The 13,570-nt window shown below is 33.8% G+C and overlaps 1 protein-coding gene across 4 annotated transcripts in view; it reads right to left on the minus strand.

The window, feature by feature from the left end:
- Positions 1 to 13,570, minus strand: part of GPHN (gephyrin) — a 478,645-nt gene that overhangs the window by 201,468 nt on the left and 263,607 nt on the right. For 2 of the 4 annotated variants that reach the window (XM_037031470.1, XM_037031471.1), the window contains exon 8: positions 12,356 to 12,463. The exons of the other annotated variants lie outside the window; for them this stretch is intronic. In XM_037031470.1, the coding sequence (XP_036887365.1) occupies positions 12,356 to 12,463 (108 nt within the window). The remainder of the gene's footprint in view (positions 1 to 12,355; positions 12,464 to 13,570) is intronic. 4 annotated transcript variants of the gene reach the window in all.

Below are 13,570 nucleotides of genomic sequence, written 5' to 3' on the forward strand. Positions count from 1 at the left end.
AAATATAGAATCTATAAACTAAGGGGGGAGAATGGTGGGGGAGGGAGTGTGTGGGGGGAGGGGAATGAAGGGGGGAATAGAACAACTGTAATGGTATAATCAATAAAATATATTAAAAAACTAACAAACAAACAAACAAAAACTACATAAAGCATGGAAATGATGTCTTGCCAACAGAAAATATCAATAAAAATAAAGAAATAAAAGGAAACCAAATAGAAATTCAAAAGTTGGAGAGTACAATAACTAAAATGAAAAGCCAACTGGGGAGGGAGTTCAGCAGCATAATTGAGCAAGAAGAAAAAAAGAACCAATGAACTTGAAGTTAAATCAATTTAGCATATCTAGTTTTAGAAGCAGAAAAAAAACGGAACAAAGGAAAATAAACAGGACTTATCAAACCTATGGAACACCAATGACCATACAAAGACGTGCATGACAGTTCCAGGGGAGAAGAAACTGGCAGAGGTAATAGCTGAAGAAATCATGCCTGAGAATTTTCCAAATTTGATGAAGGCATGAATCTACATCTGTGAGAAGCTCATAAACCTCAAGCTAGATAAATTCAAAGATATCTAACCAAGAAACATAATCAATCTGGCAAGAGTGAAAGACAGAATCCTGAAAGCAGCAAAAGACAAGCAATTTAGACAAGAAGTACTCAATAAGAGTACTTATTGAGTACTCTTCTTCTCAACAGAAGAGTTGAGAAGTTCTACTCTTTTTTCTCAACAGAAATCACAGCAATCAATAGGCAGTGAAATGACATTTTCAAAATGGATCTGAATAATAAAAATAGATGACATATGAATACCTAAATGGGTTCTTTCAGAAAACACATATTCTGTATCTTCCCAGAGTTTTGGTACCAATCTGTTAAAGGCTATGACTAAGCATAATGAAAATTTTACTAAAGGATAAAACTATCAAACTAGTGTACCTTGAGTTAGTAAGGTATCTGACAAGTCATTCATAAAAGTCTTGTGGACAAGATAAAGAAAGTGGGTTTTGATGACTATAAGAGAAAAATATGTTAGCTGATCAAGCAATTATAGCCAATTGGGTTTCTGGAAATATGTGCAACAGCCTACCCTAAAAAAACATTGTAACAGTGATTTGAATGAAAGCACAGTTAATATATCTGTAGGTGACACAGCTACAAAAAACAAGTAATATACTGAATGGTAAATATAGATTTCAAAAAGATCTCCTTAGGCTGATCAGTTTATTGTAGCAAAATGAAACTTAACAAGAATAAATATGAAGACCTGAATTTAAATTAAAATCAATGATACAAAAAATCCACAAGAATATACAAAGAAAATACATACTTTATGACTTTTTTCTAGACAGTAAACATGTAAGGTATGACTATAACCTACCTTTATATAAATGTAAAAATGTAAAAATGTAAATATTCATATGAATGTTTCTTACAAGGGTTATCTATATTTATTAAAATTATTCTCTCATGAACATTTTTTTAGAATTTTTATTGTTCTCAATGGTATGAATCAGTCCTTATTAACATTTGTTTTCCTATGTAAATTTGCCTTCCAGAAAAATAAAAAGGGATAATCTTATTGATACCTACATTTCAGTATCAATATCTGATGGTATATATAAAACAGGATGGTGTCTCCTCTATACTGTAGCATTCAAAAGTTATCTATCATCATTATTAGTATAGTTGTTTAACATAATGGTTTACTACTGGAAGAGAATATGCTGGTTTTTTTGTCTATTTCTTAGAAGATTCCTTATATATCAAGGGCATTATAAAATATATCTTACTTTGTGATTATTAAGGTAGAGTTGGCAAACAGTATTATATTGGTTTCAGATGTATAACACAGTGATTAGACATTTATGTATTTTGTGACATGATCACCACAATAAGTTTAGTAAGCATCTGTCACCATGCAAAGTTATGCACTATTATTGATTATATTACCCTTATCTTGTAGTTTTATACCCATCTTATAAAGTTAATTAATGGACATCTATTCCTTAGAGATGTATGAGGCACTGTATTTTTTCACTGAACGTATTTAACAAATATTTACACAGTATACACTCTATGCCAAACTCTGTTGGATGTTGGATAGATCATATAAAGTGAGAGATGTAATCCTTCTCCTCATGGACCTTATACTCTACATACACAGAAAATCAAACACATGAATAAGTGCATAATTGGAAATTGTGATAAGTACTATAAAGGAAAAGAACATGGTGCTATGAGAAAGAATAACTACAAGAATAATTTAGGTTGGGGGAAGCAGATTAGATAAGTCTTTCTGTGAGAAAGAGATACTTAAACTGGAACAGGAAGAATAAACAGACACTAGCCCGGCAAATTGTAGGGTTAAGAATGCTGGTACTCAACGTGCGTGTATGAGAGCCTTTGGAGAGGGTCAGCGACATCACATTCCGAAAGGAGGTTACCATTAATAAAAATGTAAGAACCACTCACTGAGTTAAGGCTTAAAAGGCGGCTAAAGGCTGAATAAGAAAGAAAAAGAAGGGATTGTCTGGTTGGGTAAAGAAAGAGGTGTGAAGGGAGAATTGTGTAAGTAATATCTGAAGGTTGAGTTAGTAACAGCGAGGATATCAACCCCCTATTATTAAATGTTTACTTTACCCAGATACCATGTTATGTGCTATTAAATCCATTTTCTTATTTAAATATTCATAAATTACTCATGAAGTGATAATAAAGTTAATATAATTGTTATTTCTATTAGAAATGTTAGAGAAGACTGGGGCTTAGGAAGGAGAAGTAATTTATCCAATGTCAGAATTAATAACTGACAGAACTAAAACTATCAGATGTGAAAGCTCATGTTAAGTACAACAAATACTGCTTTCCAGATTTGAAGGAGGCCTGTGTACTTTATTTTAACATACTTTCTTATTTATTTTATTTATAAAATAATAGTGAACTTTGTTTTTTCTTTTACAAAACTAGAAATTTTCTAAAATTTAATTCTCATTCAAGTACAGTTTTCTGTTTTATATTCCCTGCCCTGCCCCCATGAACTTTGTGAAAAACTTAGAACATATATTAGCCCAAGTAATACTTACTATTAACTCATTATAGTTACATATACAATTAATCCAACAATATTACTCAAAGGTCAATGTTAGGAAAAAAAACAATGAGCATCCTAACAAGAGATCCCTTTATTAACTACAATAGTTAAACTATAATAGTTATATAAAGATTTCAAACATTCATTAATTATTAAAAATCATACAGCCTTCTACAGCATCCTGCTTTGTAGCATCCATGAGTAGAAACAAATAGTATAAACAATAAAAAGGTGAAGTAGGCACATGAACATCTTTAACAAAAATTTAATTTTTTGTAAACATCTACACATCATTGTATTCCTTTTGACTTGAGAAAAATTGTGAAAGACTTTGAAATGGAGAAAACAGTATTACTAGGTTTCCTGTGTAGCGGACAATTCTGGATTATCTGCACTGTTCATGGTCTGTCAGGTATCTTACAATTCTAAATTGTAAAATCTGATAGTAACATAAATAGTTTTGGTCCAAGTGATTCTATTCTATTCTAATCACTAGCCTTTTCTAGTGATTCTATTGGAGGTTTAATGGACTACTTTGCAGATAATGACCAAGTATTGCATCTATTTGTAAATTCATTTCAGCTTTCCTAATGCCTATATAGTTGCATTCTGTTTTCTCTGAACTAGTTGTAATATCTTTCTGTGATCCTCATTAATGAATTAATAAAATAACATCTTTGCATTCATTCATTTGATATTTGTATTAAAATTTTATTTAAGAACTTATTTTTTAGCAGTTTTAGAGAACATCCACTGAGATGCCCAGTGGATTTATCTAATATAACAAACTGCTGTCGGAGTACAATTTTAAGCACTTGCTTAATTAAGCCCACAAGTATCTTTTCTTTGCAACCAGAGGTGAATCTAAAATGCCAATAGAAATTATATAACTGTTTGTTTCTTCTAGGTTTAAAAAAACTGAAATAAAAACCCCATTTTGATTTGTGTTTCACCTGTTTCTGGTTTTTGCACTGCCAGAAAATTAATGCTCATTAGTGGCAGCAATAATTGGGATGTTGGTTTTTGACCACTTGGTGATCTCTGTAAATGGATTACAGATTTTTATTTTCTATTGGGTGAAAGATGGCAGAGTGCTGTTTATAGTCCTTTTTTATTTGTCTATTTCTTCATTTTGAGCTCAACAAGCAGTCAAAGAATTGTAAGTTGTAGAAAATTGTATTATGTATATACTTGAGCTTTACTGTCTGCTAAAATACATGTATGTATTCAGGTAATTCTTAATTACCTACCCCTCTTGATTGTCCCTGTGAAGTAAAAATGTCTTACTTTCATTAAAAGTTATAATTAATATGAATCACTGAGGTTACAGTAGCAGCAAGAGTGTTAGAGAAATACAACCGGGCATGTGCTTTTGTTTTTTTAAAGCCAAAAAACTTTGTCTAAAGCAGTTTTAAGCTTTTGGTCTCTGGACCGTTTACATACTTAAAATTTATTTAGAACTCCTATAGCTTTTGTACAAGTGGGTTGCAATTTTCATTATTTACTGAATTATAAATCAATACAAAACACAAATTTAAAATATTTATTAATTCATTTGAAAAAAGCAAGGATTAACATATTGCATGTTAAGTAAATTACATCACAGTATTATGAAAGTAGTTTTCATCTTGTGAAAAAGCCTAATATATGAGGTCTTTCTGGAAAAAGTCCAGCCATTGTTAATATTATGAGAACAACATGTGCAACACTGATGTAGCCCGGCAGCCAAGGAGAGTGGACTGGAATGCACATGCCTGAACAATGACAGTTTCACTGTACTAATCAGTGGGGGTGGTGGACGCCTCTGAGTGAGTATGTGTCCTGTATGGACATCGCACTCAAAATGACTGAGCAAATACAGCAACAAATGTGCATCAAATTTTGTGTTAAGCTTGAACATTCCTCTGCAGAAATTATTCAGGTGATTCAGAAGGCTGCAGCTATGAGCAACTGCTAGTCGAAAGCTTGATGACAACAACACACCTGCTCAGGCATCGTGTCTGGTGTACAGTTTTTGGCAAAACATCTAAACAACCAGGTGATTCAGCCCCGCTACAGAAAGATTTGGTGCCCTGTGACTTCTGGCTTTTCCCAAAGCTAAAATCACCTTTGAAAGGGAAGAGATTTCAGACCATTGATAAGATTCGAGGAAATACAATGGGGCAGCTGATGGGGATTGGGAGAACTGTGTGAGGTTCCACAGTGCCTGCTTCGAAGGGGACTGAGGTGTCATTGTCCTACTTACAATGTTTCTTATATCTTGTATCTTATCTAATACATGTTTGTATTTTTCATATTATATGGTTGGATACCTTCTGGACAGACCTTGTGTGATGACAGAAGATGGTTTTACTTTGGGTTGTGGGCACACAATGCAGTATACAGATCTTGTATCATAAAAATGTACACTTAAACATATAAGATCCTATTAACCACTGTGACCACAATACACTTAATTAAAAAATTAAAGTATATAATTAAGTTTGCTAGATGCATCACAACTGTAAATTTCATGGGAAGTTAGCATATCAAAAAAGAAGCCCAGCCTTTTCTAGGGTAAATTTATATAAATAAAAGTTGTAACTGCCCTGGCTGGTATAGCTCAGTGGATTGAGTGTGAACCAAAGGGTTGTCAGTTCGATGCCCAGTCAGGGCACATGCCTGGGTTGTAGGCCAGGTCCCCAGTAGCGGGCACTCAAGAGGCAACCACACACTGATGTTTCCCTCCCTCTTTCTCCCTCCCTTCTACTCTCTCTACAAATATTTTTTTAAAAAGTTATAGCTATTTCAGTAACTGCATGCTTTGTGTAAAGTCCCTGGAAAACTGTCAATTCCCTCATAATGTCTTTATGTTAAGGAGAAATGCTGCTCAAAATTTTTGAAATAGCTATATTTTATCCCCAATAGAAAATTTTACTCTCTTCCATTCTGATATTGTTGGTTACAGTTAATAATTATGGCTACAAATTCTGTTATCTACAGATGGATTTTGATGCTTCCCTGAACTACTGATACTTCAAAGAATATACTCTTGGCTACAGACTTCTTAAGTGACATTGCTTAGACAACTTTTAGAGGACAACAGTGGACCACATTAGTATATCTAAAACCTTTTTAGTCTAGAAGCTGGAAGCTTCAAGAAAACAGACTGCATACATCCAGTGGAATGAGAATTAATTACACAGGACTGAATAAACTAAAAAAATTTTATGCTATTTATTTACATTACTGATGTATCAAATGTTTTTTCTGATATGTGAGGAAGTTCTTTTCCTCCATTAGCTTTGTATTACACAATTTAGTAGATCCTGATTTCTTAAAATGAAATGAAACATTTAGAATGATTTAAATCTGACTCTCTCAGAATTTAGAAACTCTTACTGTTTTGACAATATATAATGACCTTCTTCACAATACAGTGATTTTCCTATAAACATGAGACAAATAGATGGTGAAATGGTGCTCACTTAATCTGACAGGACTGCCACTTTTTAAGAACAGGAATTGGCTGTATTCATGAAGCCAGGGCTCACAAAGCCCTCCCAGGATTAAATGACCTGGTACCTGGAGTAGAGGGTCTAAGCCTTATTTATATGAAGTAAGGAAGGCCAGTTCTATATGCTAATGAAATTTTGGTAACCTGGAGAAGAGAAGTCATCCAAATGACAGATACTTGCAGATGAAACAGGGTGAACAGAGTTTCTTGGGCTTGGTTTCCTATTTTTGTCATGGCAAAAATAAAGAGTTTTAAGGTAGAATCTGAGATTCCCTATGAAAACTTTGAGACAGAAGTTAATTTTGTGGCCTCTGATTTGCAAAGCAAACTTACTGAGGCCATATTGTTAACTAATATCTTTCTGCACCTACATACATAATCAGGCCAAAACTTAGTCATTCTTTTGTGTCCCACATCATTTTTGAGACTATTATGATCATGGGGTTGGGGAGAGCTGTCACAACACATGGGAAAGAAAGACTATGAACTATCCTGACTCTTCATCATCTTTCATTATTTCCGACTCTGCAAATTACAGAAGACCAATACTAATAAAAACCATTGTTGTCTATAAAAATGCAAATAAACACTGTCTGGAGAAGGAACACTTGATTATTGCCCTGTGTATACTAACCAAGTTTGTATCTATTCACAAATTCATCCTAGCCTTTGAAACTATTGATATATACTTGTGTCCCTTGAATTTTTCTTTGAACTGGTTGTAACAGCTTATTGTTCTCTCATTAATCAATTAGTTAAATCTTTGACATGGATTTGTTTTACATTTCTATGTCTAGTATGACTCAACCTTTAAAAATATTAATTTTTAACATATATTGTGGTCTCTAAACTATTTGGTTTCATGGATTTATCTAAATATATTTCTGACTCCACTGGCGTTTATAGCTTAAAGGTGTGTTGCTTGAATCAGAAACTTTGTGAGTAAATACACTGTATTTACGATTTTTAGACTGTGCAATGCATTTTATCATTTAAGTATTTCAAGCCAACATCTAAATATCCCAATTATAATTTTTGAGAAGAATTTATGACTAGTCATCTTCCAGAACATAACCCTGTCTCTTTCTTCTTGTGCTGAGAGGTGCTATAGCGGAGTGGTCAAAACTGCTGATTCAGGAGCCAGACTGGTAGGATTTGAATATCAGTTTATTCACTAGCTACTTATGTGCCCTTAACCTCTTTGTGTTTCAATTTTTTTCATAAGTAAAATGACAATGTATGTAAAGTATTGACACATGTAAGATATTTAGAAGAATGAACACAATTAATATTATTTTAATATACCAAATAATCATGGATAGAAACATAAGGATATACATATCCTTATGTTTATCCTTGTTAAATCTTTGCTGTATATATATCCAGAAGGTATCCAACCATGTAATATGAAAAATAGAGACATTTACTGAAAAAGATACAAGATAAAGAAACATTGTAAGTAGGACAATGACACCTCAGTCCCCTTCGAAGCAGGCACTGTGGAACCTCACACAGTTCTCCCAATCCCCATCAGCTGCCCCATTGTATTTCCTCGAATCTTATCAATGGTCTGAAATCTCTTCCCTTTCAAAGGTGATTTTAGCTTTGGGAAAAGCCAGAAGTCACAGGGCACCAAATCTGTCTGTAGCGGGGCTGAATCACCTGGTTGTTTAGATGTTTTGCCAAAAACTGTACACCAGACACGATGCCTGAGCAGGTGTGTTGTTGTCATCAAGCTTTCGACTAGCAGTTGCTCATAGCTGCAGCCTTCTGAATCACCTGAATAATTTCTGCAGAGGAATGTTCAAGCTTAACACAAAATTTGATGCACATTTGTTGCTGTATTTGCTCAGTCATTTTGAGTGCGATGTCCATACAGGACACATACTCACTCAGAGGCGTCCACCACCCCCACTGATTAGTACAGTGAAACTGTCATTGTTCAGGCATGTGCATTCCAGTCCACTCTCCTTGGCTGCCGGGCTACATCAGTGTTGCACATGTTGTTCTCATAATATTAACAATGGCTGAAATTTTTCTGCCATATATGTTTATGTTGTTTGATTTTTTCTTCTTTTTTAAAGATTTTGTTTATTTATTTTTAGAGACAGGGGAAGGAGGTGGGTAGAAAGAGAGGAAAACATCAATGTGTGGTTGCCTCTCACATGTACCCTACTGGGGAACTGGCCTGCAACCCAGGAATGTGTCCTGACTGGGAATAGAACTGGTGACCCCTTGGTTCCCAAGCCAGCCCTCAGTCCTCTGAGCTACACTAGCCAGGGTGATTTTCTTATCAAAACTTTATATAAGTATTTCTGTTTCTTTTTGTAATGGTATCATTTATTTCCAGACAAATCAATAGGATGGCAGGTTGCTCATTCTGACTGGACTTTTGAATTCAACATACTGTTTTCTCCCTATCCTTTACCGGCAGGAAATTAGCAATTCTTTTTCTTCCCAGGGCAAGCAGCAGGTTTTCTCGTATGCAGTAGAGCCCGGGGATAATCATTACCGTGCTGAACATCTTCAGAAGATTTCATTTCATTTCATTACGTACATCTTTGGATATCGTCTTCCTTTGTCTCAAATTCCTCTTTGCCTGTCATTATGACTTGGATTTTTTAAACTATAAGTTGCCTTGAAGCTGCATTGCACAAGTCATAATTTCTTCAAATTTGGAACCAGTCTCTTTTGAAAAAAACTTCACCCTTATTTAGCAACCACAGAGGGACAGGATTTATCTTTCTGCTTTTCCCTCTTCGTGTCACATTCCTCTACTTCCTATCCTTTTGAAACAGGATTCTCACTCAAATATAAAACTTCAGGGATTCCTATTGGATACATTTGTCATTATAAGAAAGACTTTTCACCTGTTTGATGAGATGGTATTTATTGAGGTATATTAGTCAAGATGCTTTTTGGTTTACAGACAACAGTACACCCATTTCTATCTCTAATTAACTTTTTGAAAGTAATTTATTGGCTCATATAACTTAAAAGTAAAGAGGTAGGTAGAGCTTAACAGGGGTTTGAGTGAGTGGTTCAAACCTTGTAAACAGGACTCAATGGCTATCTTTCTCTTCTGTTTCTCAGGACTGCTTCTTTACTGTTGGTTCCATTATTGCTGGTTATTCCTTTCAGGGTTCCAAGATTCAATTCTTGAGGCTGTGTATTTCCTCATTAATATTCAGTAAGAAACAGAAAATTTGTATCCCTAGCAGTTCAAATAGAACTTAAGAGATGAGACCTACTTGCTCCTACTAGCCCGAATTAGGTGTTTCTTGAACTAAAAACTGTGGCTATGTGAAATAGATATGCTGATTGTAGTAAGCCAACCTGTCCTGGAAGTTTTGTCAGGCCTCCACCAAACCACGTGACTGGGAAACGCAGTATGCAGTTAGAAAGAGGGAGCGGGAAATGGCTGCTGGAGAGGCAACTAACAAATATCTATTGTAAGAGGCATTCCTCAAGCCTCTTTATTTTCTGAAAAAGCAGATTGATCAGTTTAGCAAGAACTAGTAATCAGATCATATAACTAACTATTGAAGAGTCAGTACACTGATCAGGTTTCACATTCTTTATCATAAGTAGATAACTGAGTTTGGAAAGTAAAAAAAATAATAGAAAGAAATCCCTAGTTATATTATGAATTCTTTATAGGCTAGAACAATCCATTTATATTTGCATTCTGAGCATCAAGCATAGAGTTTGGTACTTAAAAAGAATTTTGTAAATATTAAACTCTAAATTTATACAGTTATGATTTTCCCCAATATGCATTATTTGGTACAAAGAAATAGCCTCTTGTGACTTAAAGGATGATTATTATTTCCATCTTATACATGAGAAACTGAACCGTGAATGTTGAGTAATTTGCCCCAAATGTTAACTGGGAGACTCAGGACTTAAATCTAGTTTTTCTGATTTTAAGTAGCATAATTTTCCATTATTCCACAATGCTTCACATGCCTCAGAATAGGAACCAGCTAAGGGAATTGTGATGTTCTCTCTCCAATAGGCAATTGGATTATCCTTTTCAAAAATTAATTTTTTAAATTTACATGGGTAAACCTTATAAAAATCAGCCAAACAATTCACAGATAAAGTATAAATGACTGTGCTCATGTAGAGATCGAACACACGGACAATGCACCAGGGCGTTCAGAACCAGGGAGGCTCATCCATGAAGCTGGTGCTAGATAAGCATTCACAGAGTTAACGTAGCTTCTTTAGGAGCATTAAAAACATTAAAAGCCTTCCTTTTAATTATTTTGTTACCTATTTCTTCCTTTTTTCATTTTTTTCCTATGGATGCTAGTTCTGAAAAACTAGAACATTATAGTCTTTGATATATAGAAAGCACAAAAAATGAAACTCTACTTATAAAACTGGGTTATCTGTGAAAAAGAGTGTAAGGGGGATTATTAAATATCAATCAATAAATAAGAAGTTCCTGAGTTATGATATCTAGTTAGAACACTTAAACAGCCATTATCGACTAGTTCTTCCAGAGAATGAAACCCTAATAACAAAAGAAATCCACTGTATGTAATAATGAATTTCTCTTCCATGCATCTAGGATGGTACTAGTTATATGCCATTCATGAAGAACTAAAATATAAGTCACTAAAATAATTTTGAGTGTAATAATATAAAACTCAAAATATAGGAAGTTACAAGTTTGGCTATGCATACAAATACTTCAGTTTGAAAACCAGGATGATTATTATAGTTGTTGTTTTACAAGACAAGAATACAAAAAACAGCCCTGCTTCAAGTTTGGTATATTTTTGAATGTTTATAATTTATAACAGAGCTATATTGAGAATTCACATACTAGCTGTCATCTGAAATTCATTAATAATTTTACTAATTAATACTTAAATTTTCTACTTGTCCTCTGACTAGCGCAAGTTTATTTCCAACCAGGCAGTGCTTGTTGGGTGTAAGGGTTAAAATACCCACTTTGGTAGCGGATCTCCCAGGATACTGCTGACACTAGTTCTCCAGCCACCCGCTTCCCCAATTTCTGAGTTTTTGCTCTTCCTAAGTATTTAAAGTCAAATTTTACTTTAGTACTTCTTTTTTCCTCTCAGTTTATATCTATGTTAGAGGCTAAGACTGATTTTTTTTTTGCATTCATGGTCTAAAATATCACTTTAATCTTTTCTAGCGTGACAGTTTTTGCAAATATAATTCAGCCAGTGACTGAAAGAAATGGTATTTATCCTTAAAAGTTTCTATTGGAAGGTTAGGAATCTCAGGATTTGTATCCAGACTCAACTCTCTAAATAGTTGTAATGAGAACACAGTGAAGAAAAAGAAAGTAAGATGCAAAACCATGAGCAAAAAAATCCAACATTAATACAAATGAAATACTAGCTTGACTAATCAGTTTAGGTTTTAAGATATAAGGTGAATCTCTTAAAGGGATTACTTTAATAAATTCAGATCATTTATTTGAAGGCATGTGATAAAATTGCTAAAGACAAAAACAAAGTCTGAGCAATGAAGTCATGTGATGAAAGCTCATTGCAACATACTACAGAATCCTAATAACACTAGACTAGTTTAGGTACAGGAGAAACTCTATTAAATTAAATTCTGTGATGGAATACACTCAGTGGCACTTACACTTTCACAAGAAAGCACTGCTGAAGATCCTTCAGAATAAAACACATCTTCCATAATATGTTATAGCCTACCTCCAATGATAGGAAGTAGGCAGTAAGCTTGCAAAATCATTTATGCAAAAGCCTCTTACCCGTTCATCTGCACTGCCTGTTGCATGATGGGAATAATTGATGAGACCGGGGATGGGCTGCTCACCGTGTGCCATGATAACAGCAGGACTGGTGTAGAATGGATGCTTCTAATGCACAACACATAACAACTATGAATATAGTGACAAGAAAACATGAAACTACACAAGCAAAATGGCTGGAAAGGAAAAAGGGTGAAAAACAAATGGAACAATGAAATGTCAAATCAGCTTAGATTTCAAATGCTATAATATTTTTTCCTTAAGATTGAAATCGGTGGTGCTTTTTACTCTTTTAATTAAGAGTAAAAGAAAAAGAACATACATTTATTTTTAAATGTACCTAATTCACCAATAAGTTCCATAAAAACAAACAAAACAAAACAAACCTCACACACAACTTAAATACTAGCCTTAAGTAAGAACTTAAATGGATCAATAAATAGGTCTGGAGATAGAATCATCTAGTCTTTAGTGAAAGCATCACCTACTAGTTATCTGAATGGATACTTCAAAAGGATCTCTATGATATTTTATAATCTATATGTTGTCAAACAAAACCCTCATGTTATTATCAAAACCAAAATATCTGGATGATGCATGAAAGTTTAGGAATTACTTAAAATGGTAATGAGATTTTCAATCTGTATGCTTTCAACAATAAACAGTCATTATTCCCAGAATTGGTATGTTATTTTCTGATGATTTTAAAGCATACTGGGTGGATTATACTAGGTATGCATAATAATATAAATCATGTTCTATGGTTTTAAGATGGCCAAATTTATTCCAGTACCTCATGGTACTCTACTCCCAGAATTTCCCCAAAAGAAGTTTTAATACTTTGGTACTATCCTAATACTAGTATTTTATTAAATTAAAATGAAAATACCTTATATCTGTTTCCTCTCTATATCACTGTGGTCATTTGTGTTAAGTTATATTTAAATAAGTGCTTAGTTAATTGCTGAAAAACCTTATATTAAACAGCCTTTACTTCCTTTTTAACTAATCTCTTGATTCACCTAAGGTCTCCTACCTTCAGTTTGCTGTTCTTTTAAGAATTGTTCAATACTTGATGTTTTGAATTTATGAACATTGTATATTTAGTATGATAATAAAATGATACCTCCAAAGAGTTCTTCAATGTCACACTGTTTATTATTGCAGCTGATACTTCACTGTACCAGCAGTATCTTTAATGCCTCAGAACTCAGA

The sequence above is a fragment of the Sturnira hondurensis genome, unplaced genomic scaffold, assembly GCF_014824575.4.
Source record: "Sturnira hondurensis isolate 20B ecotype Veracruz unplaced genomic scaffold, ASM1482457v3 Scaffold0021143, whole genome shotgun sequence".
Classification (NCBI taxonomy): Eukaryota; Metazoa; Chordata; class Mammalia; order Chiroptera; family Phyllostomidae; genus Sturnira; species Sturnira hondurensis.